The sequence below is a fragment of the Vulpes vulpes genome, chromosome 12, assembly GCF_048418805.1.
Source record: "Vulpes vulpes isolate BD-2025 chromosome 12, VulVul3, whole genome shotgun sequence".
NCBI lineage: Eukaryota > Metazoa > Chordata > Mammalia > Carnivora > Canidae > Vulpes > Vulpes vulpes.
This window is the reverse complement of record NC_132791.1, coordinates 75,979,571-76,006,036: the sequence shown is the minus strand read 5'-3', so window position 1 is coordinate 76,006,036 and position 26,466 is coordinate 75,979,571. Positions and strand designations below refer to the sequence as shown.

Below are 26,466 nucleotides of genomic sequence, written 5' to 3'. Positions count from 1 at the left end.
GACAAAGCAAATGCAGGTAAGCGCTAGTTCCTACAGAGGTCGCTGGCTCAGAGAAATGTGCTCAAGATAAGAAATATGATCCTTTAGCTCTTATTTTTAAATTCAAAACCGAATTTATAAATTGCATAATGCAAAACAAATACATAAATAGTTGACCAGCCTCGTCGATAGAGCTCTTTTTTCTCCAACAGAAAAAAAGAGAAAACGTGTCTTTCGAGTGTGACTCAGATACATGTTTGTATAAAGTGCAGCAGCTGGGGGGTGGTCAGTCAGAAGAAACCCGAGAGGGCTGCAGGGTCCCACCGAGACAAGATGCGGCCCCCAAGCCGACCGCGCCCTGGTCCCGCCTCTCCGGTGGCGGCTGTGGAGTGTCTCAGTGCCCTGGGGCGGGAAGGCTCCGACGCTCCCATGGTCCCCGCCCCCGCCGACGCCGGCCCCGCACTCGGGCTCTACCTCGCGTCCCGCCCCCCGCACTTTGGCTCCAGACCCGGACGCCAAGGATCGCGGGTGCGGGAGCGCGGGACCTACCGCGGCCGCGCGGCGAGGGCGTGCGGATCCCCAGGGTCTGGGCGGCGCTGAGGTCCCCGAACGGTCCCCGGGAGCGGGGGCTCTGCGCGGCGGCCTCTCCGGGCGGGGGACGCTCCCCGGTGCAGGACAGAGCTAGCCCAGTTCGGCGGCAGGCTCTCGGTTTCTGTCGTCGGTGTGGAAGGACTGAGTTTACCCAGGAAGGAGCCGGGTTCAGCTGTGTCGGCCCCAGGAAGGCCCTTTTCCCTTTCCCTAACCTTCCGCGCAGTAAGACGCCGGCGGAACTCGGCTGGGTGTGACTTTAAAAGATTTAAGTCAAGCAGTTGTGTCCAAGTGGCCGGTTAGCTCAGTTGGTTAGAGCGTGGTGCTAATAACGCCAAGGTCGCGGGTTCGATCCCCGTACGGGCCACGCACGTGTTTTTCCTTTCCTGTCCGGTACGTCCTACAGTCTGCCTTACACCCAGGGACTGGGCATCTGCTGAGCAGTGTGTTTGGGAGCTTCGGATATTTGAGTGGCGTCCCGGAGCGCAGAGGGGGAGGTACTGCCTCTCGGGAGGGGCCGGAGGGGCGCTCGGAGCGTGCTTTGCACGCCTGGGGCGACGTGCTGACGCCGTGCAGGATACCGGGAGCGGGCGGCCCTCGCCTTCGTCCCCGCCCCCAGGGAACCGTCCCCACTAGCCCCGGGTATCCGTGCGGCGCACTGCTCGAGCTCTGCTGTGTCTTGTGGACGCGGCGCGGGGGGGGGGAGTGGGCGGAGCCCCGGGCCCACCCGGGTCCTAGCGCACGTCCAGTCCTCCTCGGGACCCTCCCCGCCCTCTGCCACCTGCTGCCCCATGGCCCCCGCACTGCCCCGCGGGCTGCCAACCTGCATGTATATAAGGTAACGCAAAAGTGACGACAAAACTATGAGGAACTCTCACTCATTGTTTATATACCAAAGCTGAAGAAAGAATATTGACTTCTCTAAATCTGCTTGAGAAGCAAGGGGCTGCACCCTGTGAGTATCCCATAAATCTCCTGGGAGACTCCTGGCCTAATTCTGGAGGTACGTGTTTACATAGCTAGAGGTTATTTGGCCCACCTTAAAAACTTAAGACTGAACTTAATCCGCAGAGATACGCATCTCCATTCTGAAGATTCCAGGAAGGACTCAAAGTCTCTAGATATCCAAGGAAACCTGCAAAGCACAGGGAGATAGGAGAAGGGCACTTTTCCCTATATAAACAAAATAATTTCCATACCCTTACAACTGTTAGCTCAAGATCTGGTGAAAAATGAAAAAAATATATATACACATATGTATGTATGTATGTATGTATGTATATATATATATATATGACAAGATTTTAAATGGTTGTAATTGATTTATTACTTATAATTTCCAATGGTGAAAGGGCTGCTGAGAATTCATAACAAGAATCCCACCACTAACAAGGAATTTTGGTTGTTTCTGTGGCATGCAAAAGAAGCTAACAAAGCCAATCCAAAATAAGTTTTAGACAAAATAGCCACAGACATAATGACCTATCATATTTTTAAAGAAGATAGAAAACACTGCATCTAATTTAGAGAAGTGGATGAATGTAATTTCAACAGAGAAAAAAATCTCAAAATGAACATATGATAATCCTGAGACATCAAAAACCATTAATATACAAGACACCTAGTAAGAATATGCCAAGAGTATGTCAACAATATGAAGCAAAGAGACTTGGCAAGTCTGGAGTAGTCCTACATATTTATATATTAATAAGGCTTATCAATAATTAATAAATGATGCAAATCCTCAATTAAAATTCAGTAGCCCAGAAGATGCTAGATTCATATTAAAAAAGTAAAGTTGTGACCAAGTTAACATTAAAAAAAAATAGCTGGAATTATAACTGATTATACTCTACCCTGTTGTCTACTATCAGGCAAAACAACACTGGACTTTATACATTGAGAGAAACATGTCATGGACAGTAAAAGCATTGATAAATCTCCAGGAATGTCCCATCCAGTGTACAATTTCTGAAATACTTATGTTAACATTTTAGCCATGCATAATTTGACTCAGAGAAGACTAAATCTTTCTCCTCCTCTTCCTCTTCTTCCTCTACCTCCTTCTTCTCCTCCTTCTGGCATCCCTTCTGATTTTCAAGTCTTTCTGTACAACTTGTCAACAGTAACATATCAAATAGCCCTGGTTTTTGCAGGGCGAGAGAACAAATCTTTAAGATTTTCCAGGTGCCTTCTGCCAAGTCTCGAAGACAATCATAGGTGAAAAAGGTACCTTGAAAGTTTTATTGTACATTTAGGATTTGCTTTGGGGAAGGCAAAAATTAAAAGCTGTTAGGACACTTGAACACAAGAGAGGAATCAGATCATGGCTGCTGGAGAAAATACTTGACTACTTGTTCCAAAGTTACAATAAAGCATTTAAAAATAAGCATAGAAGGTAATGTGATTATAAAGAACTGTAGCTCATTCCTCAGTGAAAAGCCTTTGTTTTCTTCAATAATTAAAGACAGCACAGTCAGCATAAACTATAAAAGGTCATTCTGCTAAAATACAGAACATTTGATGTCCAAGAAGATTACACAAGGGGAAACCAAAAGGAACCCTATCCTATTATAGGTGAAAGCAATAAGCAGTAAACCAAACAAGCAAACACATCAAAATTAAGCAAACTTCCTACATTTTAATACACTTCATGGCTTTTCAAACTCAGGTATTATAAATGAAGATAAATAAACTTAATTTTCAAATTTGGCCTTCATTATGCTCTTCCACGTTGCAGAAAAATTTGACACTGACTGGCTCCAGGAGTCAGCAATAAGTCATCACTATAGTCTCCAGTAGGAACTAATTTCCTATTAGTGCCAGGCTGTTATCAACATAGATTGTGTTTAACTTTGTTATCTTCAAATGAATGAACAAGAATTGTAAAAATCTATGTTGGAATTGTTTGTAATGGAACAAGCATTCGAGTTTGTAACTGAGGTACCTAAACCTCTGAGACACAGTTAAGCGAGTTGTTTACCGGGTTTCTCAACAGCAGCTTTCCATTCTAGAGGCTCAGAGATACCAGACGTCTGACTGTTCTCCCAGGTGAACCAACTGGCCCATTGAAGCACCAAAGCAAGGAACAGGAGGCTCTTGAGGTGTACTCATCAGTTTGAGAAATATTCCTCCAGTTCCAGAATATAAATAAATGGATAAGCAAACAAACCATTGAAAAATATATTTCAGGATTTGACATCTAAATCTGTTTAAAACCCTAGGCAACTTCTTATACACCACCAGATATCCTTATTTTCAAAATTTTTTTCCTTTTATTTGCAGTCTTTTCATTTATTTTGATCTGCCTGTCTTGCTTTCTTGGTTTTGTTTTAATTATTATCTTTCTAAGAAGATTTCATGTCAGCCTACTATTAAAAAAAAAAGTCACTAGTCACTAAATCTACTATCTCGCAAACCTTAAAATGTTGGCATCATATGTTCTGTCTCATGTTCTGTGGTTTCTCCCAACTCTCTCTCTCCTTCTCTTCCTAATTTGGCAGAAGAAATAGGAGAGAGGGTTCAGCCTCCCTATCCATCAACCAGGCTGTGAGGGTGGCCTAGGGAAGGGAATACCAGGGAAGCCTCCCTCTGATCTTTGTGAGTTTGGAGCCACCAACAGTGTTATGCTGGCGGGTCTGGCTCCTGATCTGTGTGCTTCACTTCAGACAAGGGATTGGCAGGTACCTGAGAGCATATCTGTTCCTCCCTGACGTTTTGGTAAGTAGAGGGCAGGAGTAACACTTTAATATATGATCTATGGGTCTAAAGGCATTATCAACTTCCCTGGATTTAGTATTTGCAAAGAGAGAACACTGCAGTATTTAAGTTACTTGAGGCTTGTACCTGAGGGAAGAGGAAAGATGATTTCCCATCTGCTTTTCTGAGATCTTAACTGAGACTCACGTAATGAAAGATTAAGAAGAGAAAAACAAACCGAGATTTGGCAACATGCTTATTTTGGGTATAGGTGGAAGCCCCCCGGGGAAAGATGAATAATTGTCCAGGTGGCTCAAAATTCCAGCTCATATGCCACCTTTCACAAAGGACAATAAATCTGTAGTGAAATGATGGAACCAAGAAAGGCAGAGTCAGGCCAAGGGAGGAGATAAAAACTAAAGTTTGTTATTTCCTTTCCAGGCTGATAGGGCCTAAAGTTGTCTCTGGAGATTAACCTTTGTCTTTCTCAGGAGAGAGGGAAGAAGGGACCTCTTTGTAAACTTCCATCCTGCTTCCAGGCAGGTAGGGGGAGGACAGAGAGCTTTTGGGGAAATCTGCTTTTCTCACTTGGTTTCAGCTCACAATAATCCTTAAGTCAAAGCGGCACATGTTGGGGTGGTATCACCTGTTACCCTTCACCACCATCTTCGTTCACATTCCTTTGGAAGTTGGGAATCACAGAACTGCTATGAATCCAAGGAAAATGAAATCAGGTTTACTGTGGAGTGTCAATGGGATTTCAGGCACGGTGCAGGACAGTTTAAAGACAGGGGCTCTCAAGGAACTCCAATCGTGACCTCTGGAATCTCTTTCCATAAAACCAAAAGGCCCATTGTGTAGGCCAGTGTTACATGTACGTTTTAGCTTCTGAACTACAGTATCACTTCAGATTCAGGAAGGTGGTTGTCCGTTTGTGATTTATTTTTTCCAAATGTTACTGAGCTTCAATCTTGCCCCTTGCACTCAGTGGCTTGTCTGATGCACAGAGGTGATAGTTCTTAGGGTTGACCTAAACCAGAATGGTGAGAGTGTAAGTCTTTCCCCCACCCCATGCTCTCTTACTTGTTCTCATAAAATATGAGTCTGACTCAAACCAGATGCCATGGCTTGTGAATTCATCTTACACTGACAACCAAACTCCCTCATTTAGCTGAAAATGTTGGCTATCACACTTTCAGAGATCACACACTGAACTTCCAAGACAAAATGTGAGATGCTGCTTCCTATCACCTACTGCAAGATAACTGTCGCTGGGTTCCTAACCTCCTCTTACCTATCATCAGCAAACCCATTGCTGTGATCAACTATGGAAATGTTACTCATTTTCCCTTCATCCCAGTCTCTCATCATGTGATGCAATCATCTAGCAAGAGACTTCTCAGTTGGAATAACAACTGAACACAGTATTTACTTGCCATATAAACTCTTCAAGGCATCTCCAACATACTCCATGGTAACCACACTGTTGAAAATGAAAAGGAAACAAAGAAGGCCCCGCTGGGATTCGAACCCAGGATCTCCTGTTTACTAGACAGGCGCTTTGACCAGCTAAGCCACAGAGCCCTTTTTTGTGTGTATGTTCAGTTATATCATATTTATACCATTTTCTGTGAAATGTAGCAATTTGTCAGCAATTTACTCAATTTTTTGACAAAGAAAAGATATCTCTGTTTCTGAGCTTTTACGAAAACGGTTACTTCAACATTTAAAACATGCATTCTTCAATATAAAGTTTTAAAAATTTCAAATTAAAAAAATTAAATACCTATTTCATGGAGAATGTCACCATCTAGAGGAAATATTGGATATTGCAACACCTTTTATTTATTTATTTATTTTCTCCTTTAATTCATTTATTTTGTCCACGAATGTTGAGTCACTAATTTATGTTAGGTACTTTTCGAAGATAGAACAGTGCTTTGTGAGTGGTGAGGGCATATGCATTCATTGGGCATCCGCAAAGGGCAGGGTTCTGGTGGGGTGAGACTTCCTTGGGACAGATCCTCTGTGTACCTCCTTTCCTCTGGACATCTTGGGACTCTTGCCGGCCAGTCTAGCCTGTGTATAACCTCTTTGTCCTTTCGTACAACACCTTACAGTTTATGCATTCCCTTTGTCCTCAGGTCCTGCTGCCATTCTTCTCCTTATATAAGCTAATTTGTTTATCATACATCATTTCGATATGCATCTTTTTGTAAAGTTGACATTCTGTGCACAAATATAAATTTACATAAATGGTATATTATATATTATTATGTCTTTTGAAAACATTATGACTTTAAGATCCATCAAAATTGTCCTGTGTATACCTAAATCACTGCTTCTAACTGCTCTATAAATCCCATGGTGGGCACTCATGATACATTTCCTTTCTTCTGTCCCAATGATGGATTCACAAGTTCCAAATAACACCACCTTTTCATCTACCCCTGTTATGTACTTGTTTGAGAATTTCATTGGGGTATAGGAACAGAATGGCTAACTGATCCCACTTTATTCTCCAGTCCACACTCCACCAGCTGTATGTGCCCCTTTACCCTTGTCCATGCTCAACATTATTGATTCAGCTTTCTAATTTTTAATCTAACCTTTTACTGTAGAGTAATGAATCTCATATTTTTATTTGCATTTATGCTTTCTAAAGATTTTGAGCATCTGTTTATATGTCTGTTAGCCATTGGCACTGCATCTTACGACATTGACTCTTTTCTTATAATTTGCCTATGTTGTTATTGAGGTTGATATGTCTTCCATGTTGATGCACAGGGGGCTATGTTGTGTATTGTGGTTATTGGGCTACTGTGAATTTTAGATCTTGCAATATCATCTCCCATTGTGTTACCTGTCTGTTGACTTGTCAGTGGAGGAACTTAATGACAGATCTTTGATTTTGTTAAGGATTTATCTTCCCTCCCACCTCATGGTTTGTACTTTTGAGGTTGTTTAAAGGGTCTTTCTCTGTTACTAAGTTAAAAAATGTCCTCTGTAAAAAAACAAAAGATGTGTAGATTTTCTTTTTCACATTTGAGATGTTGATCATCTAGTACACTAGGTAAGTGTATTGGTTTTTTATATGACAGTCTGTTGGAAATATGTTTTTTGGTTCTCAAAGCGTTGGTTTGGTAAGGGTCTCCAAGATGTGTGGTTGGTCATGTAATGTCCTACACTTCCTTTATCTTAACTTCTTCACATTTTCAGGCAATTATGTATTTAATAAAATCATGCATTTTTTCCTGTTAGAATATCTATCTGCAAGGTCAGGGAGAATCCAGTTATTTCCTAATACCCAGTACAAGTCATAGCATGGAAAGAATGTATTTTAATTTAAAAATTACTTGAATTATATTTTATGAATTTCCCATTGGATAACCTTCCAAGGATTTGTTTTTTGTTTTTTGTTTTTGTAAGCCTGAGCTGATGTTTCATGGACCTATAAAGTCAATCCTAGGCTTCCCAAACTGTGAACAAGTATTTTGGTTCTTACAAGAAAATATATGAGAATACAAATTCTAAGTTGCTGTGATAGATGAGTGGGCAAGGTTCTGAACTTAAAGTTTGCATGAGTCCAATCATTGCTTGTGGCAAATAATCTTATCTTCTCATATGTCCTTTTCAATATAAACTGGAAACCTCTCTTGTTGGTTCCAGAAAATCTATGAGTTTCTATTTTGTCTTCAGGCAATTTGATTATCTTTCTGTCTCCTGTAATCCTGCACTTTACCACCAGAACTTGGGGGGAAAAATCCTATTAGGTAGTGTTTACTAGGTGCACAATTAGATGTTTCTACCCTGGTCTTAGCCCACCATGGATTTGGCATAACCGCCCAAGTCCATCAGTTTCTAAGGCTACTGTAATGTTATCCTAAGCAAAAATGTAAACCGAGAAGGTCTCAGGTAACACAAAGGAACACGTGGCCCATGAACAACCTCCTGAGCTTTGTGGCTCTCAGCAGTGACTTGACTTTCAAAAGTCTCCCAACTCTTCTCCAAAGCTCTAGAGACCAGAGCACAGAGTTCGAAGGAGACCCAGACCCATGTTGTGTCACAGTCAGGAAGAAACAGAGAGAAATTGTGTAAGGGAGGTAAAATTTCTCTCCTACATGTTTAGGGTTTCTGGCCAGGCCTAAGAATTAAACTGACATAAAATAGATCAATATGAGAAAAACACACACATTTCATTAAGTGATTTTTACATGGACATGGAGGCCCTCAGGAGAAAAACAAAGGCTCAGACCAGCAGTTAGAGCCCATTGCTTACATAGTAGGCTGTGCCAACATCCTGAAAAGGTGACAAGACAAAGGGGTTGGGTTAGGACAGTGAATTGTGGACAAGGGTCCAGGAAGATAAGGGTTAGTTTCAGCAGGGTTTCTGTACACATATCTCCTGGCCTGGAAGCCCTGGCTCTGGTGATAAGAAGGCTTCCTTCCTCCTGGGACCGGGAGGGGGCACCTTTGCCACGGGTATTGTACCTCCTGCCTCGGGGAAGAAAAAGGAAGATTAAGAGTGCTCTTCTTTCTACCTATTGTTTTTCAAGTGCCTTTAACTCAATATAAGCAGTATGCCAGAGCTGCACATTTTGGGATGGCATGCTCTGAACCCCGATTGTTGAAAACATGTATTCGTGTCCCTCCTTAATGCATACATATCCTAAGCTTAACTAGTGAGCAATCCCAACGGGCCAGCTCTGACCCCGTTGCAAAAGAGAGGAGGTTACGACAGTGCAGCTAAGTTGGTTTGATGCTCCCTCGACCTGCAGATGCATCTCCCCAGCACCCGGGACTCGCTGGGAAACGCAGGGAAGGTGCGCGCGCGCGGACGTTCTAACTGCTGCCCTGCTCTACCCGCCTCCGGGCTCGGGTCTTTGAAAGTAGGGATGAACGGGAAGCCGTCTGGAAGGGTGCGAAGGGGCGCAAACCAAGGATGCGGTTTTACGGAAGCTTTTCGTAGTTTACGTGTTCGCAGATGACTTTACTGGAGGTTGTTTCAAGCTCATGTGCAAGGGAGGCGCGCCGGGAACTCGGTTTCAAATGCCCTGCGTTTGAACACAGTCACCTATCTCACAATTGGAAAAATATAAACATTTTTCAACGTATTTGTCCAGAAACTTTTGTATTCGGAGACAGGGAGGCTCCTGCCGGCTTGCGGTTCCATAGTGTAGTGGTTATCACGTCTGCTTTACACGCAGAAGGTCCTGGGTTCGATCCCCAGTGGAACCAGATGCAGCTTCGCTTATTTTTCCACCCAGGCTCGGAGGCAAACAGAGCGGGTTTGGTTTTGGGCTTATTTTCAGGGCTTTTCCTCTTCATTTCTTTTTGTAAAATTTAATGTTTTTTTTTTTCTTTTTCCTTTTCCTTTTCTTTTTTTTTTTTTTAAGTTAAGGCTTCCGAGATTGCTGATAGAAAAACAGACTTGCGGATTGTTTGGGAGATGCATCTGCCTGCACCGCTCAGATGCAGGCGGGGTGTAGCATCAGGTGGTCACGGAAAATTAGTCTTGCTCCTGCCAACGTCCAGCCACTCTAAACAGTCAGAAAGAACCGCGCGTCCAGGAATTCTGAGTGCTCGAGACGCGGAGGCCACAGCACAGGTCCCTGGCCTGGGGGCACCGCACACGGCCCGTGGCTGCGGCTGTGCAGTAACCAGACCCCTGCAGAGACCTCGCCCCCATACCGTGAGCCTTGTTGGAACCTCTTCAATTTCACTTCCACTCCCAGGGAGCCGGTGCCCTCAAAGGGTCCAAGCTGCCAGTCACCCTTCCAGTATCCCGCTCCGAGCCAGGAATAGGAAAGTCCGGATTCTTACCTGTTTGAAGATCATCTTACAGAAAGGTATAAAAAAACAGAAACAAAAAGTGACTTGAGGGCTAAGGGCTACATGGATGGGACCATGCTGAGAATAACCTGATGTACTCAGGGAGGTGGAGGCAGCACCAAATAACCGAACTGACAGATGTATCTAGCTGCATGAGGAAAGAGGCTCCTGTAAAGTAAAATTATACTATCAGAAATGAAAAATTCACTAAGTAGATCAGAAAGTGTGGCGATATTCTGGAATACAGAGCAAAAACAGTGCTGAAGGGGAGGGGAAAATTACAGTAGAGGAAAAGACTAGGATGTGTAATATCTAAATAATATTACTTCTAAAAATAAATAATAGGGAAAATGCAAGAAAGATAAACCTCAAAAAATCAGGTTCATATCACAACCCTAAAAAAAAATTCTAGGCAGTCAGGGATGACTGACTATTTGGTCAAAAGGATAAAAATATCTGATCCTTGACTACTGAGGAAATTGAAAAGAATCTAAAACCTTCTAGAGAAGGGGTAAAAACACAAGTCACATAAAGGATCAGTTAATAATAGAATAGTTGACTTTTCAAGGTTGACACTGGAAGCTGGAAGACAATGAAGCAGTGGTTTCCAATCTTAAAGCAGATGAAATCCACCCTAGATTCTATAAGAAAGTCGAATTTCCATCAAGTATGAGCATAAAAGAGAGACACTTTCAAATGTACATTGCCTTGTCAAATTTACCTTTAGCACTCCCTTCCCCAGGATCTGTGTAAAAGTGAAATGAGACTTGAGACACAGAACATATGAAATATAAATACAACATAAGCTGAGTGGAGGCACAGGCCAAGGTAACAGGAGCATCATGTGTTTGCTGAGGGTGCCAGACTGCAAGAGTTCAGAAATGTTTGGGGAAGAATTCTTTAAGGAGATAAAAAGTTGAGAGCAATTCAGATGTGCATAGAAATCCTCAAAAGAGACTTCAATAACTGGGGGATGAATCTAGGGTTCAAATGATAAGATCTATTGACACCTGTGCAAATAAAAATAACATTATTCCATGTGGAGGTGCAATCATAGTCTGTTAGAACGATTTAAAATTGGAAAAGACTAGATAAGGAATGAAAAGGAAGAAATAAAGAATCATTACTTGCAGATGATATGATATCTATAGAGAAAACAGAATCAATAAGTGTTTCAAATCAGTAAATGAGTGTAGCACATTTGCTAGATACTGTTGATAATTGTAATTCAGAAGCATACAGGAAAAAAAAGACTTGAAAAATTATACCTAAGAATTAATCTGATAAATTATGTATAATATTTACAAAGGAAGAGTTATACAATATTATGGAAAGATACCAAAAACTGCTCAAGTAAATATAGAGCTGCATGGCATTAATGAGAGCAGGAGCTTTATAAAATAAAAATGAAAAGTTTCTTTAAAATTATAGATGAAGTGAGTTCAATCAGAATTCCAACAAATTCTAACACTTGGAAGGATTAGAGAGTTTTGGCTAACTGAATCATTTTTAAAAAGAAGAAAGAGATGCTAGAACCGCTTTATCTCTTTTTTAAAAAGGTTTTATTATTTATTTATTTATTTGGGTGGGAGAGAACAAATATGAGCAGGGGGAGAGGGAAAAGCAGACTCCCACTTGAGCATGGAGCCTGATGCCAAGATGAGGCCCAGGACCCTGGAATCATGACCTGAGCCGAAGGCAGACGCTTAAGAGACTGAGCCACCCAGGCACCCCTGAACTGCTTCCTCTTGTAAATACTACATGTACGGCCAAGGATAACAATGAGTATATATGGTATTTCTGCAGAGGTATGTAAATAAACCCATGGAACAGAATGGATGGCACAATATAGACTGAAGCAAATAATGAAGCCATCATATCTGACAGGTGGCAGGAGGTAATATCAACTAGTCATTAAGTCTGTAGACTCAATTATACATATTAGGAGGGGAAATCCATACTTTCAAATGTACATAAAAATGAATTACAGGCAGATCACAGGCTGAAACGTGAAAAGCAAAGATTGTAGATATTTTAGCTAAGGCGGTGGAGGACAAATTCTAAAGTTTTTCTCAGTCACAGGTCTACCAAGAGCCGCGAGGTAGAAACCACAGAGTCACCATTTCTCTCTCTTCTCGTTGAGACTGCTTTTATCTGTTCTGCTCAGATTTGAGTTTGCTCTGGTCCCTCTGCCTGGAGGAGTCTGTCGTGCCCGCAGCCTCACCCTTGGAGTAAAGACTGAGAAGGCTGGAGGACACGCAGTAAGAAGGCCTTTCAAGGCCTGTGCAGGTTAAGATCAAAGTGTTATTCCTTAACCAAGTGTAAGGCTGCTTCTGATTAATGTCACCCTGAGCCAGGAGCTTTTCCTAGCTCTCCAGCTCATCCCTAGACCACCTATACATTTTCCAGCTTTCTTGACTGAGGTTCTCTGTGGGATTTAGTTATTCCCCGACTTCTGCTCCTCACTGACCAGGGAGTGCTTTCTCTTGTTTCTCCTGTTGTAAGTGTTCTAAAATTCGAGCAGCCGTGGTAGTCTAACAGATGCTAGGGTGGCCTGGGTACAGACGGATTGCTGCACACTCGGGAGAAATTAATATTCAAAGCCCCTGCTTAGTGTGCTCCCTCTGGATTTCTACTCATGTTAAAAGAAAGTTTGTTGGACCTAAATCTTTCCTTGTCCTGATTCCCCGACTTGTAGCGGTTCTTCCAATGATCTACCTTTCTCCAGACCTCTCCCTGTGCCTTACCCAAATTTATGGCCTATTATGGCAAACATCCAGGCCATGATCAGCTTTATAAATAGACTAGCTGAAATCTTGAAATTAACCTTAATCCTGAGGATAGACAAAACTCTTCCTGCCATGGTCAGAATTAGCTTATCACTATCAAAATAGCACAAGATTGCAGTCATTTAAAAAAGATGTTGAGTTTTGCACCAGTGCTTGCAACATCACTACTATACAAAGGCCTTCTTCTATATAAGTAGCAATGTGATTTTTTATTTAACAATAACAGCAATGGCTTATTTGACCATGTTTTTGGTTTGTACCTCACTAAGGTAGTGCCATCATGCATATTAGGCCCTTAACTCTTTAGAACAATTGTAAAAAGTGGTAATTCTCATTAACATCCACTGGAAGACAAAGAAGATAATAAGATGCAGAGAAATGTAAAACCAGGTCATGAGTGCCATAGAGGAGGGCAGTCTTCTCTCTGCAAATGTGGTCAGCAGTGTGTAGGATGCTCCCAGACCAATATTCATACATTCATAAAAGGATACCTGAAAAATGCAAAGCTTTTTTCCCACAATTCCCATGCTCAGTGTACACCACATTTGCTATTGATTCTTATTCAAAGCTACACAATATGATCGTGAGCCAGAGAACCTGATACATCTCATGTAAACGTGTGCCTGGTGCCAAGTACCATTCTGGCACATGCCAAGCAAGCTCTATACTTTTTGAGTAGATCTATAGTGTAGGTCTTCTTTACCCCTTCATGCACCTGTCACTACAGATTAATTCAGTGCCGGATTCAGGATGCTAACCCTCTTACCAAGAAGTAGCTTCTAGGCCATAGTCCATGACTGCCTGCTACTCAGGCCAGTAAGAGGCGAAGAAAATATGTTCTAGAGAACTACAAGATTCAGGTGTTTGTCTCTGTTCTAAATCACACTTTCCTCATTCCTGGTGGCAAAAGAGTGAACAGGCACTGGTCCTTCTGGGTCCATACATACTTGATTCATATCCTCACCCATGTAAAACCAAGTAGAAAGAACACACATAAAAGAGTAGATGTGGCCCCTCCCATCCTCTTTCCACCATCTCTCTGAGCTGAGCTGCCACAATGGTGCGCATGAACGTCCTGGTGGATACTCTCAAGAGAATTAACAATGCTGAAAAGAGAGGCAAACGCCAGATTCTTATTAGGCCATGCTCCAAAGTCCTAGTCTGATTTCTCACTGTGATGATGAAGCATGGTTACATTGGCAAATTTGAAATCATTGATGATCACAGAGCTGGGAAAATTGTTGTGAACCTCACAGGCAGGCTAAACAAGTGTGGAGTGATCAGCCCCAGATTTGATGTACAACTGAAAGATCTAGAAAAATGGCAGAATAACCTGCTCCCATCCCATCAGTTTGGTTTAATTGTACTGACAACTTCAGCTGGCATCATGGGCCATGAAGAAGCAAGGTGAAAACACACAGGAGGGAACATCCTGGGATTCTTTTGCTAAGGATGTAATTCATATATGCAAATAAAATGCCTCAACGGAAAAAAAAAGTAGATGTGATACAGGTGACCATGGTCAATAACTAGGAGTGGAGTTAAACCACTGGGGCTGCCAGAGGGAGGACATCCAAAGTATGACACTTCAGCTCAGTTACAATATCTCTGAAGGTTTGTGGGTGAGAGTTTCAGAATCTATGTCAGACCATTGGGGAAGGAATGGGGCAAGTTAAGCCTCAAGAAATGAAGATCTTCATGCTGATATTTCCAATAAACTGCTGAAAATATGAGAGAGAAAACAGAAGACAGTGTTTGTTGAGCATTTAAAATCTGCAAGACCCAGGGGATTTGAGATGCCACTCGTGTGTTGTCAGGGCGCTGTACCACGGGAGAAGTAGGCTTCTGGAATTCTTTGGGGGTCTGCTTGTCTCCTTCCCACCACCTTCCATCTCAGGTCGGCTCTGCCCTACACGCACCTTACCTGGTCCCCTTGCCCCTTTCTAAATTGCTCTGGATGCTCAAAAGGATAGATATTTTTCTGAGCCATAATAATCTTCCCCCAAAATCTTTTCCAGTTTTCCCCAGAAGTTCACAATTCTTCAGCACTGGCCCAGCCACCACGATTTGTGGCATGTGTGATTCATAATCAGGCTCTGTGTGCTAGAAAAGATTCCCACAATCAACCTGGCTGGGCACTGGGGCGGTCATTCCCTCGCTCTTAAAAGGAAAAGACTTCTAGGTTTATTTTTATGACTTCGGTTTCCTCTTGGGACTTCGAGCCAGTGCCTACAGGACCGTAGGACTTGGGAATGGCTGGGGAGAGAAGTACTAAAAGGAGAGAGAAAAAGAGAGAGACACAAACCCAGAGCTTGGACTGGTGGCAGTGGAGGCATCCGGGTCCTCGGGTTCAGGTGACATTGGCATGGCAGGAAAAAAAGGACATGGGAAAGCTTAAAACTCCTGCCGTGACTCGGATTCGAACCGAGGTTGCTGCGGCCACAACGCAGAGTACTAACCACTATACGATCACGGCGCGCCACCGGGAGCCACCCGCCTGGAACCCTGCCTGACTCCTCTCTGAGCAATATCAGCTTTTGTCGCCGAGAGAAACCTGCGCTTCGTCCTCCGTCTTCTCCTAGTCTTCTCCTCCTACCTTGCTGACTGCCTCCCCCTTCCCATTCCTCCTCCTCCCCTCGTGCCCCTCCCTCATCTCTTCCCTCCTCCTCTTACCCCTCCTCCCCTCCTTCTCCTCCTCCTCAGCTTCCCCCGGCCCCTCCTCGTCTCCCTCTCCCCCGCCTCCTCCTCTCCCCGATATTTTGCTTCTGGCACACAAACCCAAGGGGAGAAGTTTCACTGAGCGGATTTGACTGCCCCTGGCGGTGCCTCCCTGGGGGTGCGCTCAATTCTACAAACTCTCGGTCCTCTGACCTCTGGCCACAGGCTGGAGAGGTGCTGCAAACTTAACCTCAGCATTCTCTGCTGAAATGTTTTTGTGATTGGATTGATCTGCCTGTGCTTCTCTTCGAGGAGAGATGAAAACTCATCCTTGGGCCCAGCCTCAGAGAACAGCCTCTTTTCTTGTGTGTGTTTTTTTTTTTTTTTTTACAGTTAAAGGCCTTTCTGAGGATCTTGTCTGACACATTGGCCCTACTGGCTCTGAGACTGGACAGGATGGCCTAGTCCAACCTCCTAGCTCTGCATTGACCAGCACCAGGGACCTCCCTACTTCTGACATTCTTGCATTTTCTATAAGAAATCAATTTTAGGGGATCCCTGGGTGGCTCAGCAGTTTAGTGCCTGCCTTTGGCCCAGGGTGCGATCCTGGAGACCTGGGATTGAGTCCCGTGTTGGGCTCCTGGCATGGAGCCTGCTTCTCCCTCCTCCTGTGTCTCTGCCTCTCTCTCTCTCTCTCTCTCTCTCTCATAAATAAATAAATAAATCTTTTAAAAAAATAAATCAATTTTAAAACCTCTCTCCTATGCAAGGCAGTAGTTCTAGCAACTCTTACCTCTCTCCTGTATTATTAAAAAAAAAAAAAAACTCTATAGGATCTTTCCTATCAGCATTCAAAGATGCTTTTCTTTCTTTCATCTGGATGACATGCTCCCTTGCTCCCGCTTACCCTTTGAGTGACTGACCACTATCCTGGTTACAGCCAGAGTTTTTGAAAGTAACAGCACACTGTCTTCTTTCTTTCACATCATTGCTTTTACCAAATGGATTTCAGGCCGCCTTTCCACAAACACTCCACTTTCACGTTCAGATGTTACTAATTGAAAGGCTACATCTAGTAGTTGACTGGTAGCCCTCACCACACTTGACCTCCAGAAATGTTTCCTCCTGTGGACTCTGCTCTCTGGACCTCCATCCTGTTTCCTTGCCCCCCAGGCCTCAGTTTTATGTATTGGTTCATGCTTCCTTCCTCAAGTCCTCAAGGCTCAGTCTTTTTCTCTAACTCCTCTCATTTCCTTGGTGATTATATCTGTGATTTTAGCCAAGACCTTTACCCCAAACTCCAAACATGATGTTTAGCCTCCTGGTTGGTACTTCCCCTGGATGTCTAACAGGTGTTTCATATCACTTAATATGTCTGAAGCTGAATTCTTGATCTTTTCTGCAAACTTAAACTTTCTACTTCTCTCCATTTGGTGCAAACATTGGATGGGTAACAGACAAAGAGGAGATTACTGCAAACTTAATCGGACACTGAAATCAAGTGCCACTGTACTGCCATACATGATTCACTGGGGGAAGAGAGGCAGCTCACCATGATTTCTAGTTGCTTCTGGGTTAGTTCTTGAGGGTGGAATGGGGAGAAATAATCACTGTGGCACAGTACTCCTTGCCCCCAGAAGAGGGATGGAAGAATTCTAATATTATATTTTTATGTAAACTGATTTACTCAAAGGACATTTTGGAGACCAACTCACATGTTCAGGAAGGCTTCTGATTTATTTAGCAGTTGTACCAGACCAAAACTGACAGGCTAATCCCTGACAATGCTTTCTAATTCTGATCTGAAAGTTTTATTCATTCATAAGCTTTTTAAGCAAAGTATGAGATGCAATGATTTCTCCACAAAAATATCAGTGAGTTTAGCAATTCTACCATGAACATAATGACCTAGTTTTTGACAGGTCAAAAAATTTTGATTTGTACAAGCAATTTTACACTCAGGGTTCTTGTGATACTTTCCTTTATATTATTCCAAGGAAGATGTGGGATCTTAAATTCGTATACTGACATCCAGTTGTGAGTCTACATATCATATCAGTCATTCTTGTAAACAATCAAAACTCTTCTCAGGTGTTTAAAAATAGCACACATAGGATTTAGATTCCTGGTAAGCAAAGCCAAGTCAATGAAGTCAGCCTGGTATAAAGTTATAGTCTTTTGTCCTTACTCAAGCATCCTCATTATCCATAACCATGTGTATTTCTGAGATCTTGTCATTACTAGTTATCTGAATGATGCAGTTACTTTGAAGTATAAATATTTTATTTGATATTAAATATTAGATTTGACCTTACAATTGTTCCCTATTCTGAATGCATTACAACAACTCCATCAAGTAATAGATGGGGAAGATGAAGGGGAAAAGAGTGGAACATGGGGAAAGTATGTATTAACTGTGACTCCCCTGGGGATCCCTGGGTGGCTCAGTGGTTTTGTGCCTGCCTTTGGCCCAGGCCAGGGTGTGATCTTGGAGTCCTGGGATCAAGTCCCCACATCAGGCTCCCTGCATGGACCCTGCTTTTCCCTCTGCCTGTGTCTCTGCCTTTTCTCTCTGTGTCTCTCATGAATAAATAAAATCTTTAAAAACAAAAAAACTGTGATCCCCATTTTTAGGAATCTGCTACTGTAAATATTATCTGAATAATTAAATCTAGTTTTGGTCTTTCTCATTTGGTATTTGTTAGTACAAATCTGATCGTGATACTACTCTGCTAAAATCTTTCAACATCTTCTTTTGAACATGCTCACCCGAGTTTTGCACAATCTAGACCAAAGTATACAGGCCAGATAGTTAAGAGAAGGCAGTGATGTGTGGGCTGTGTGTTGGGGTAGATAATATCCCGATTTACGGGTTATCTCTTACAAATTGAGAACCTGATTGAAGAAATAAGTGTACTTTCTTGTCTTATTCAGTTGGAGATGGTATGATAAACACCATAGGCTGGGTGGCTTAAATAACAGATGTTAGTGAGGCTCTAACAGAATGCCTGGAGGCCAGCAAGGAGGAGGCCATGGCCAGCCATGGGGAAGGTCCAGGCCTGTCCTGGCAGTACTCCATGAGGAGCCAGATCACACCAGACAGACCCCAGACGGTAGTGCCATGACAGGAAACCCTGGTCAAATAAGGAAGAAAAAGCCCAAAATCCTGCTTCCCTTTTCTTTCTTTTAAGATTTTATTTATTTGTTCATGAGAGACAGAGACGGGCAGAGGAAGAAGCAGGCTTCACGCAGGGAGCCCGACGTGGGACTCGACCCCAGGTCTCCAGGATCAGGCCCTGGACTGAAGGTGGCATTAAACCACTGAGCCACCCGAGGTGCCCCCTGCTTCTTTTTTCAATTGCCCCAGAGGTAACAATTGTCAAAAAAAAAGATAGAAACCCAACCCCTGGGGCACACAGCTCTCTCTCCCTTGAGCTGCCTGCTCTTATATCTTGAGATTATACTTTTTGCTTTGATAAATTTTCCAGCTTGGGGTCACTTGTCAGCTGTGCTGCAAGTCTGGGTGTGGCTGGGATGAGGCCCCAGGGCCCAGGATTTCCTCTCCCCTCCCCACTGCTTACCCAGCAACACAGTTATTTCTCACAGCTCTGGAGCCTAAGAAGTAGAAGACCAACGTGCCAGCAGACAGTCTGCTCAGGACCTGTTTCCTAGCTTGCAGGTATCGTCAACGCACTGTGTGTCATATGATTTTTTTGGGTGGGCTGGGGGCAGGGAGGTGTTCTGGTCTCTTCCTCTTATAAGAGCACTAATCTCAAAACTCCTCCTGGGGATTCCACCCTTATAAACTCTTTTTAAAACTGGATTCTTTCCCAGTAGTGGCTAAGTGAACTGAGTTGCTGGCTCTGGAGGAAGGAAAGTAGGCCAGTGGAAGATCCTCCTTATAATTGTTTTATATCACCTTCCATTTGCAATGATGGCAGGATCTAAGACTCTTATAGGAGTATATAAAGTTAGTAAAGATTTTCAGAAAGTCTGTCGGTTGTCTCATTTCTCTAAAAAGAAAACACATCCCTTTTGAATTCCCCAGTGAAAGTAAAGAAGTTAGTACTAGCAATATATGCTAAAAAGTAAGTTTTACAAATACTGTCAGACATAATTTTGATATTTCTATTCATGTTAATGTATGTCAGAGATAAAAATGCGGTGCCCAGAGCCCCCCACCTGCCCCCTGCAGCCCTCCAGGAAAGACCTGCATCCCAGCTGCAGAGTGGGTATGGTCAGAATCTGGGCATTGCTGAGCTCCCTGGGGCCTTGCCTGAGTGGCAGAGCTTTATCTAACTGAAGGTCATGCCCTTCTCCTGGGCAGCCCACAGCCCGGACAGAGCAAAGTGGGGACACAAAGACTGGTCCAGGGGAAATTTTGCTCAGTGTGGGGCATTGCTGACAGGCACCCCCGGCATCAGAGCTCCCACATTTGTCTGCCTCTGAGCCCCCGTTAGACATTCTCTCCTGTCCCATCCTCGTTCCTGTTCCTCCTTTCGCAGCTGTTGGTCCCTAATCACATCTTGCACCCAAAACTCCATCTTGGCATCTGCTCCCAGAGAACCCAACCTGCATGGCTGTCACCGTAAGCTGTATGTCCTGGGTCTCTTGCATTTTATTCTTTTTTTTTTTTTTTTTTTTTTTTTTATGATAGGCACACAGTGAGAGAGAGAGGCAGAGACACAGGCAGAGGGAGAAGCAGGCTCCATGCACCGGGAGCCCGACGTGGGACTCGATCCCGGATCTCCAGGATGGCGCCCTGGGCCAAAGGCAGGCGCCAAACCGCTGCGCCACCCAGGGATCCCTATTCTTTTATTCAATAGAGCTTCTTCAAGCAAAGACTAGAAATAGTGTAGGGGCCCACAGTGTACCACGAGGGCATAGAGATTATTTTGAATGGAAGCTACTCAGGAAACAGCAAGTGCAAGGACATCACACCCTCGCCTCCTCTGTCCTCCTGAAAGCAGGAAACCAATCTCCCCTATGAAAGGTGCCCTCCCTGTACTAAGAAGTAAAAGATATCCTTATCACCAGACATAGGAAATTTACAGGCAAGAAAGCTGTAGAAACAAACCTTGTGACCTCTTTACTAATCTACTAACCTCAGCCCAACTTTTACTTAAAATTCTTTACTAAATCAGGCCCCCAGACATTGGTTTTCTTTATCCTCTCAAATCCCCACAAAGTTTTTTGTCTCTTTGTCTAAAATGTATAAAAACTGCCCACCTTGATCATTCATTCAGGTCTCAATTTCATTAGGAGACCTCCCTATGCACATAATAAAACTGTTTTTCTCCTGTTAATCTGTCTCATGTCAATTTAATTCTTAGTACTGCTAGAAGAAACTTGGACAGGAATTTCTTCCCTCCATTCAGTAGCAAATAAATCTGTATGTATTTGAATTAAAAACTGTGTGCTCCTAAATCTTTGTGAACTGCGTGCTCAAGTTAATACTACTTTTATAGTGGTTTTCTTTCTATATACTTAAAAAGTTGGAGTCCATAGATTTTCACATCTAGCTGATTTGTAGTAACAAAATTCTTATCTCAGAGATTAGGACTGCTATTACTTTTGATTACTCATACACATTAATTTACACACCCTACAAAGTCCTATATTGTGCTCCCCACCTCCTGCTTTTACATCAGAGCCTTATGGTGCTGCTGGCTGTTCCCAGCAAAGGCCACGCACGTTTCCTGTCTTAAGGCTTTTACATTTTCAGTTCCCTCTACTTGGGATTCTCCTCCTTTAATATCTACCTGGCTCAGTTTTTTGGTTTATGTGGGTCTCTGATCAGGTAAAATCTCTAAAATTATCTACACTCAATCTTTATCTAAAATAAAAGAGTCCCCATTATGCTCAATAGCTTCTCTACCTTCCTTATAGGTTTATCACCTAACCTATTGTACCTTTGTGTTTGTCTCTCTCACCTAGAAGTTTTTCACGCAGGCAGATTTTCTAGGTTGCAACCATTGCTTTAAGAATAAATTAAGCAAATACATGTGCCCCAATAAACAGGATCAAGAATTTACTGGTAATGGGATTCAGTAAGTTCTGCTTATCTTTAATCAATATATCAGACAGTAACTCCCTTCAGAATGAAATTCTAAATAAAATAGCAATGACCACTAAGAATTCCAACATCCAGTGAAAATTAGGATTATTTAAACCATAACTTTTCTAGTATACTCATATCGTTGGTCTTGGGAGTAGTCACTCCATTCTGTACTTTTGGCCGCTTAAAACTAGTGGATAGCATTGTAATTAAAATGGGTTCAGGGATTTGCCTGTCTGCTTCCATCTGGAACTTCTGAATAAGCCCTCCAGAACCTTCTAGCTTAGCCCCTGCCAATCTTCAAGCTGTCCCTTTCTTTAGGTCAGCCTACGTTTTTCTCAAGACAGAAGCACTTCACAATAAATAGTATCACCAAAAAGCGAAAATGCAGACCAGCACAGCAGCTTTCTTTGTGAGGTTATAGGTGGCTCTGAAAAGAGCCTTTGATTTGGAACGTCTCTAACTAGCCGCTCATTTGGCCTTGTGGTGGCTCTCGGTCTTCTTGGGCAGCAGCACGGCCTGGATGTTGGGCAGGACGCCGCCCTGCGCGATGGTCACGCGGCCCAGCAGCTTGTTGAGCTCCTCGTCGTTGCGGATGGCCAGCTGCAGGTGGCGCGGGATGATGCGCGTCTTCTTGTTGTCGCGGGCCGCGTTGCCCGCCAGCTCCAGGATCTCGGCCGTCAGGTACTCCAGCACGGCCGCCAGGTACACCGGCGCGCCCGCCCCGACCCGCTCCGCGTAGTTGCCCTTGCGGAGCAGGCGGTGGACGCGGCCCACCGGGAACTGGAGGCCGGCCCGCGACGAGCGCGTCTTGGCCTTGGCGCGAGCCTTGCCGCCCTGCTTCCCGCGTCCCGACATCAGGAACTCAAGCACAATGCAAGTGGTGGCAAAAGCAAAAGCCGAGTCCAGCACTTTTTATAGCCGCTGTTGGGCGCGAAAAAGAAGGTTTTACATTGGTTACGGTTGCGGCTTTATCTTAACCAATGGAAATGCAACTTCCGGATTCTCGCATTTTGATTGGGCAACTAATTTCTGACGTTGGTTTGAATAGTCACCAATCAGACACAGGACTTTAACTTACGCCTAATTTGCATGAGAGGTTCTATATGAAAGGGACCGGCGGCACTTTGCTCACACTACACTTTTTTTCTCTTCTTTGAGTAACGTCTGTCTTCTCTCCATCATGCCCGAGCTTGCCAAGTCCGCGCCGGCCCCGAAGAAGGGCTCCAAGAAGGCGGTGACCAAGGCGCAGAAGAAGGACGGCAAGAAGCGCAAGCGCAGCCGCAAGGAGAGCTACTCGGTGTACGTGTACAAGGTGCTGAAGCAGGTGCACCCCGACACGGGCATCTCGTCCAAGGCCATGGGCATCATGAACTCGTTTGTCAACGACATCTTCGAGCGCATCGCGGGCGAGGCGTCGCGCCTGGCGCATTACAACAAGCGCTCGACCATCACGTCCAGGGAGATCCAGACGGCCGTGCGCCTGCTGCTGCCCGGGGAGCTGGCCAAGCACGCCGTGTCCGAGGGCACCAAGGCCGTCACCAAGTACACCAGCGCCAAGTAAACTTGCCCAGTAAGCGTCTTCTTGCCCAAGCCCCAAAGGCTCTTTTCAGAGCCACTACGTTGTCACTAATCGAGCTGGAATTTCACGATCGGGATCTAGGCTTCAGTTCAGGCAGTTGCTTTGCGGCGGTTGTGAGGATTCCACTGCCCTGGGTAATGCGCACTGTGCTGGTAAGTGACATTAATTAATTAATTTTAATTGCATTAGTTTTTAAAGATTTTGGCTAGGAGGCCAGGCTTGCGCGGTGTATGCTGTGTGCATGTAGTTCCACGGCCGTAACGACGTGAATATAACTCCGCACAAAAAGATTTCTGGCTCTGGCGCTAAAGTGGATCTCGGTTGTGAGCGAGAGCAGCTGTGGCTTCCTGCTTAAATCCTAGCAGCCCACTACTTGTCGCCCCTCTCCGTTGCAATTCTACTATGTGCTCACATGACTAAAAGTAGATCCCAGTGACCACCCACCACCTAAAGTCAGCCTTTTAGCTCAGTAGTTAGGTCCTACACGATTCGATGTGATTAAAAAGACCTTGCATGTTGGAAGGGGCATTAAGTTGGCAGATCAATGCTTTTACCCAGCTTTAAAAAGTTGGCCTCTGTAGCCCACATGGGGTCGGGAGCATGGCAGACCATCCGGAAGAAGGGCTCATAAGCTATGTGTCTAGCTTAACTAGGTTGTCATGCATAGTGCTAGAGATAATGTGATAGGTGGTACACAAGTGCCTGCAACAATTTGAGCAAACTAAAGTTTGTGCATCTGTTTGCCTATTTGTACAAGAACATTGATCGGAATTTTGTGATTTCAAGCTGCTAACTTTGTGCTGTCCAGAGAGCTAGTATGATATCTGCTAATAGAGTGCGAGAATACAAGTTAACTTCAGGCCCTCAGACCTATTGTAGAAAGGATTGGAATAATAGGATCTGGTTGGGATAGTCAGAAGCACATCTGGTGCCTGTCCTGACATTTCCCTCAGGTCTCCCGTATAGGACTATGGTGGCAACCCATTCTTTGTGATGGCTTCTTTATCCAGAGAGAGTAGTTAAATTATTACAGGTTTGGATTATAGAATATAACATTTGTAACTTGGTTATTTGACTTGGCTGTCAGTGACTTTGCCATTTTAAGACCAAAATAACTCTCGTTAGTGCATGAGAATCCACAGAAAGGATTTATCACAAATTTGAATCAACTATTCGGCATGATTTCTTCTTTAACTGCCATTGTCTTTTATAATGCCATGCAAATTTTAGACATTCGCTTAGTTTATTATTAAAATAGGAAGATCAGCCTGTAAATATAGTAATTTCAGAAAAGCATTAATCTGCAAACCAACTAAGGAGATAAGCAGCCTAACATTTGTGTGCTTAGGCCTGACAGGCAACATTCGTAAAAACTAAATACAAATCCAACATTACTAATTTTACTAAGACAGGACTCCAAAATAGCCATAAAGCTTGTAAGAAAATTAGCAACTTTATATTATGAGAAATGCAATTCAATGGGACGCCTGGGTGGCTCAGTGGTTGCGTAAGCCTTTAGCTCAGGGCGTTACTCCCAAGCCTCGGGATCCAGTCCCACATCGGGCTCCTTGCATGTATGTAGCCTACTTCTGTCTGGGTCTTTGCCTCTCATAACAAAATCTTTAAAAACTAATGCAATTAAAATGGATTGTTTAGCATTGTTTAGCAAATGACTGGCAATAAAATTTGCTCTGCCGCTAGTGAAATGTTGAAGATCGGGAGTAACGAAGAGCTACCAGAGTACTTGTGCAATACGGGGGGGGGGAGAAATACAATCCTAGATTTTTCAGGGTTTTTATTGGATGGATCCTGTCCCTTTGCTTATTCTGCAAACATACTAAAATAGCAATTAAGAGTGGCGCCTGGTCCTTCTAGTTTGACCAGAAAGGAGCCAGAGCCAAAGCCAACAGGATTGCACACAATTCCACTCCGCGGCGAAAAGCGGCTGGTCCGCAGAAGTTGTGGTCAGCACTAACCCTGTAAGATGCATCAGGAAGTGAGCGCCTCCACCGAGACCCGTTTGCAGACGAACACTAAAGCTCCTTCAGTGAAAACTTGGGGGCCCTAAAAAGGACCTTTTTGGTACAGGATGGGAGTCCACTTTGGTTTTTAACCCCCGAAGCCATAGAGGGTGCGGCCCTGGCGCTTGAGCGCGTAGACCACGTCCATGGCCGTGACCGTCTTGCGCTTGGCGTGCTCCGTGTAGGTGACGGCGTCCCGGATCACGTTCTCCAGGAACACCTTGAGCACCCCGCGGGTCTCCTCGTAGATGAGGCCCGAGATGCGCTTGACGCCGCCGCGCCGGGCCAGCCGCCGGATGGCGGGCTTGGTGATGCCCTGGATGTTGTCGCGCAGCACCTTGCGGTGGCGCTTGGCGCCGCCCTTGCCCAGCCCCTTCCCGCCCTTGCCCCGACCTGACATCTCTCCGAAAACCCGAGCGAAAGTGCAGCCAGGGCGGCGCAGCTCCCTCTTATAGGGTTCCCTCTGCGGACCGGAGTGAAAACCGAGAGCGCTGTGGCTTGAAGTCTCCCTTGGTGGGAGGAGGGGCCTAGAAGAAACAGGCCTGTTTCGCGCCTACCTTTTGTTCTCCGAGTGCTGTGGATCCTCAAGACCTAAGGCTATTTTTTCTCCTTTTCTCGTTTATGTTTCCCGTCTCATCCTCATGAAACAAAACTTTAGCATTGTATAGGATACATTTTAAAAAGCACAGGAAAAAAAAAAAAAAACACTGAATATTCTATTATCTCTAGATACATGCATGCATTTTCTTTTTCTACTAATATTGACATAAGAGTACCCCATTTTGTAAAGGTTTTCTCCTTGTTATACCCGGGGGGGGGGGGGGGGGGCGCGTACGCTCCAAATCTTTACTATCTAGAAGCAGAACAAGACGAGCTAATAAAATAGAGAATTTTAAGACCTGGGTATATGGCTACATATTATCTTCCACCAAAGGGTTCCCAATTTTCATTTTTTTTAAGGTTTTATTTATTTATTCATGAGAGAGAGAGAGAGAGAGAGAGAGAGAGAGGCAGAGACACAAGCTCACAGAGAAACAGGCTCCACGCCGGGAGCCCGATATGGGATTCCATCCCGGGACTCGATCCCCAACAATTTTCATTTTCAACAGCAGTTCCTATGATATCTTACTAATAATGAGTAAAACCATTTTTTAAAATGTGACTAGTAAGAATCCAGACCTGGTTTCTTGTATGGAGAATTAACTTTTAAGAAATTAACCAGCTGGCTAATCAGTATTACAAATATTTTCTCCACTGATT

General features: G+C 44.0%; 3 protein-coding genes, 1 long non-coding RNA gene, 4 other non-coding genes and 1 pseudogene across 8 annotated transcripts; 5 read left to right on the top strand and 4 right to left on the bottom strand.

Moving 5' to 3' along the window:
• The first annotated feature begins 860 nt into the window (after positions 1-860).
• TRNAI-AAU (transfer RNA isoleucine (anticodon AAU)) lies at positions 861-934 on the top strand. The gene has a single exon. It is a non-coding gene; the product is annotated as a tRNA-Ile (tRNA).
• A 4,842-nt stretch (positions 935-5,776) lies between these two features.
• Positions 5,777-5,850, bottom strand: TRNAT-AGU (transfer RNA threonine (anticodon AGU)). Its single transcript has one exon. It is a non-coding gene; the product is annotated as a tRNA-Thr (tRNA).
• Positions 5,851-9,431: 3,581 nt separating this feature from the next.
• TRNAV-UAC (transfer RNA valine (anticodon UAC)) lies at positions 9,432-9,504 on the top strand. Its single transcript has one exon. It is a non-coding gene; the product is annotated as a tRNA-Val (tRNA).
• Positions 9,505-13,944: 4,440 nt separating this feature from the next.
• Positions 13,945-14,337, top strand: LOC112910354 (small ribosomal subunit protein uS8-like; annotated as a pseudogene).
• Positions 14,338-15,291: 954 nt separating this feature from the next.
• TRNAH-GUG (transfer RNA histidin (anticodon GUG)) lies at positions 15,292-15,363 on the bottom strand. Its single transcript has one exon. It is a non-coding gene; the product is annotated as a tRNA-His (tRNA).
• A 3,424-nt stretch (positions 15,364-18,787) lies between these two features.
• LOC112910336 (uncharacterized) lies at positions 18,788-20,651 on the top strand. Its single transcript, XR_003233239.2, has 3 exons — positions 18,788-18,914; positions 19,152-19,224; positions 20,203-20,651. It is a non-coding gene; the product is annotated as an uncharacterized lncRNA (long non-coding RNA).
• Positions 20,652-22,054: 1,403 nt separating this feature from the next.
• LOC112910314 (histone H2A type 1-E-like) lies at positions 22,055-22,482 on the bottom strand. Its single transcript, XM_025986561.2, has one exon. The coding sequence runs from the start codon at positions 22,459-22,461 to the stop codon at positions 22,075-22,077; it is 387 nt and encodes a 128-aa protein (XP_025842346.1). The 5' UTR covers positions 22,462-22,482; the 3' UTR covers positions 22,055-22,074.
• A 304-nt stretch (positions 22,483-22,786) lies between these two features.
• On the top strand, positions 22,787-23,167 carry LOC112910319 (histone H2B type 1-L). Its single transcript, XM_025986567.2, has one exon. The coding sequence runs from the start codon at positions 22,787-22,789 to the stop codon at positions 23,165-23,167; it is 381 nt and encodes a 126-aa protein (XP_025842352.2).
• A 2,127-nt stretch (positions 23,168-25,294) lies between these two features.
• On the bottom strand, positions 25,295-25,606 carry LOC112910328 (histone H4). Its single transcript, XM_025986577.2, has one exon. The coding sequence runs from the start codon at positions 25,604-25,606 to the stop codon at positions 25,295-25,297; it is 312 nt and encodes a 103-aa protein (XP_025842362.2).
• Between the last annotated feature and the right edge of the window lie 860 nt (positions 25,607-26,466).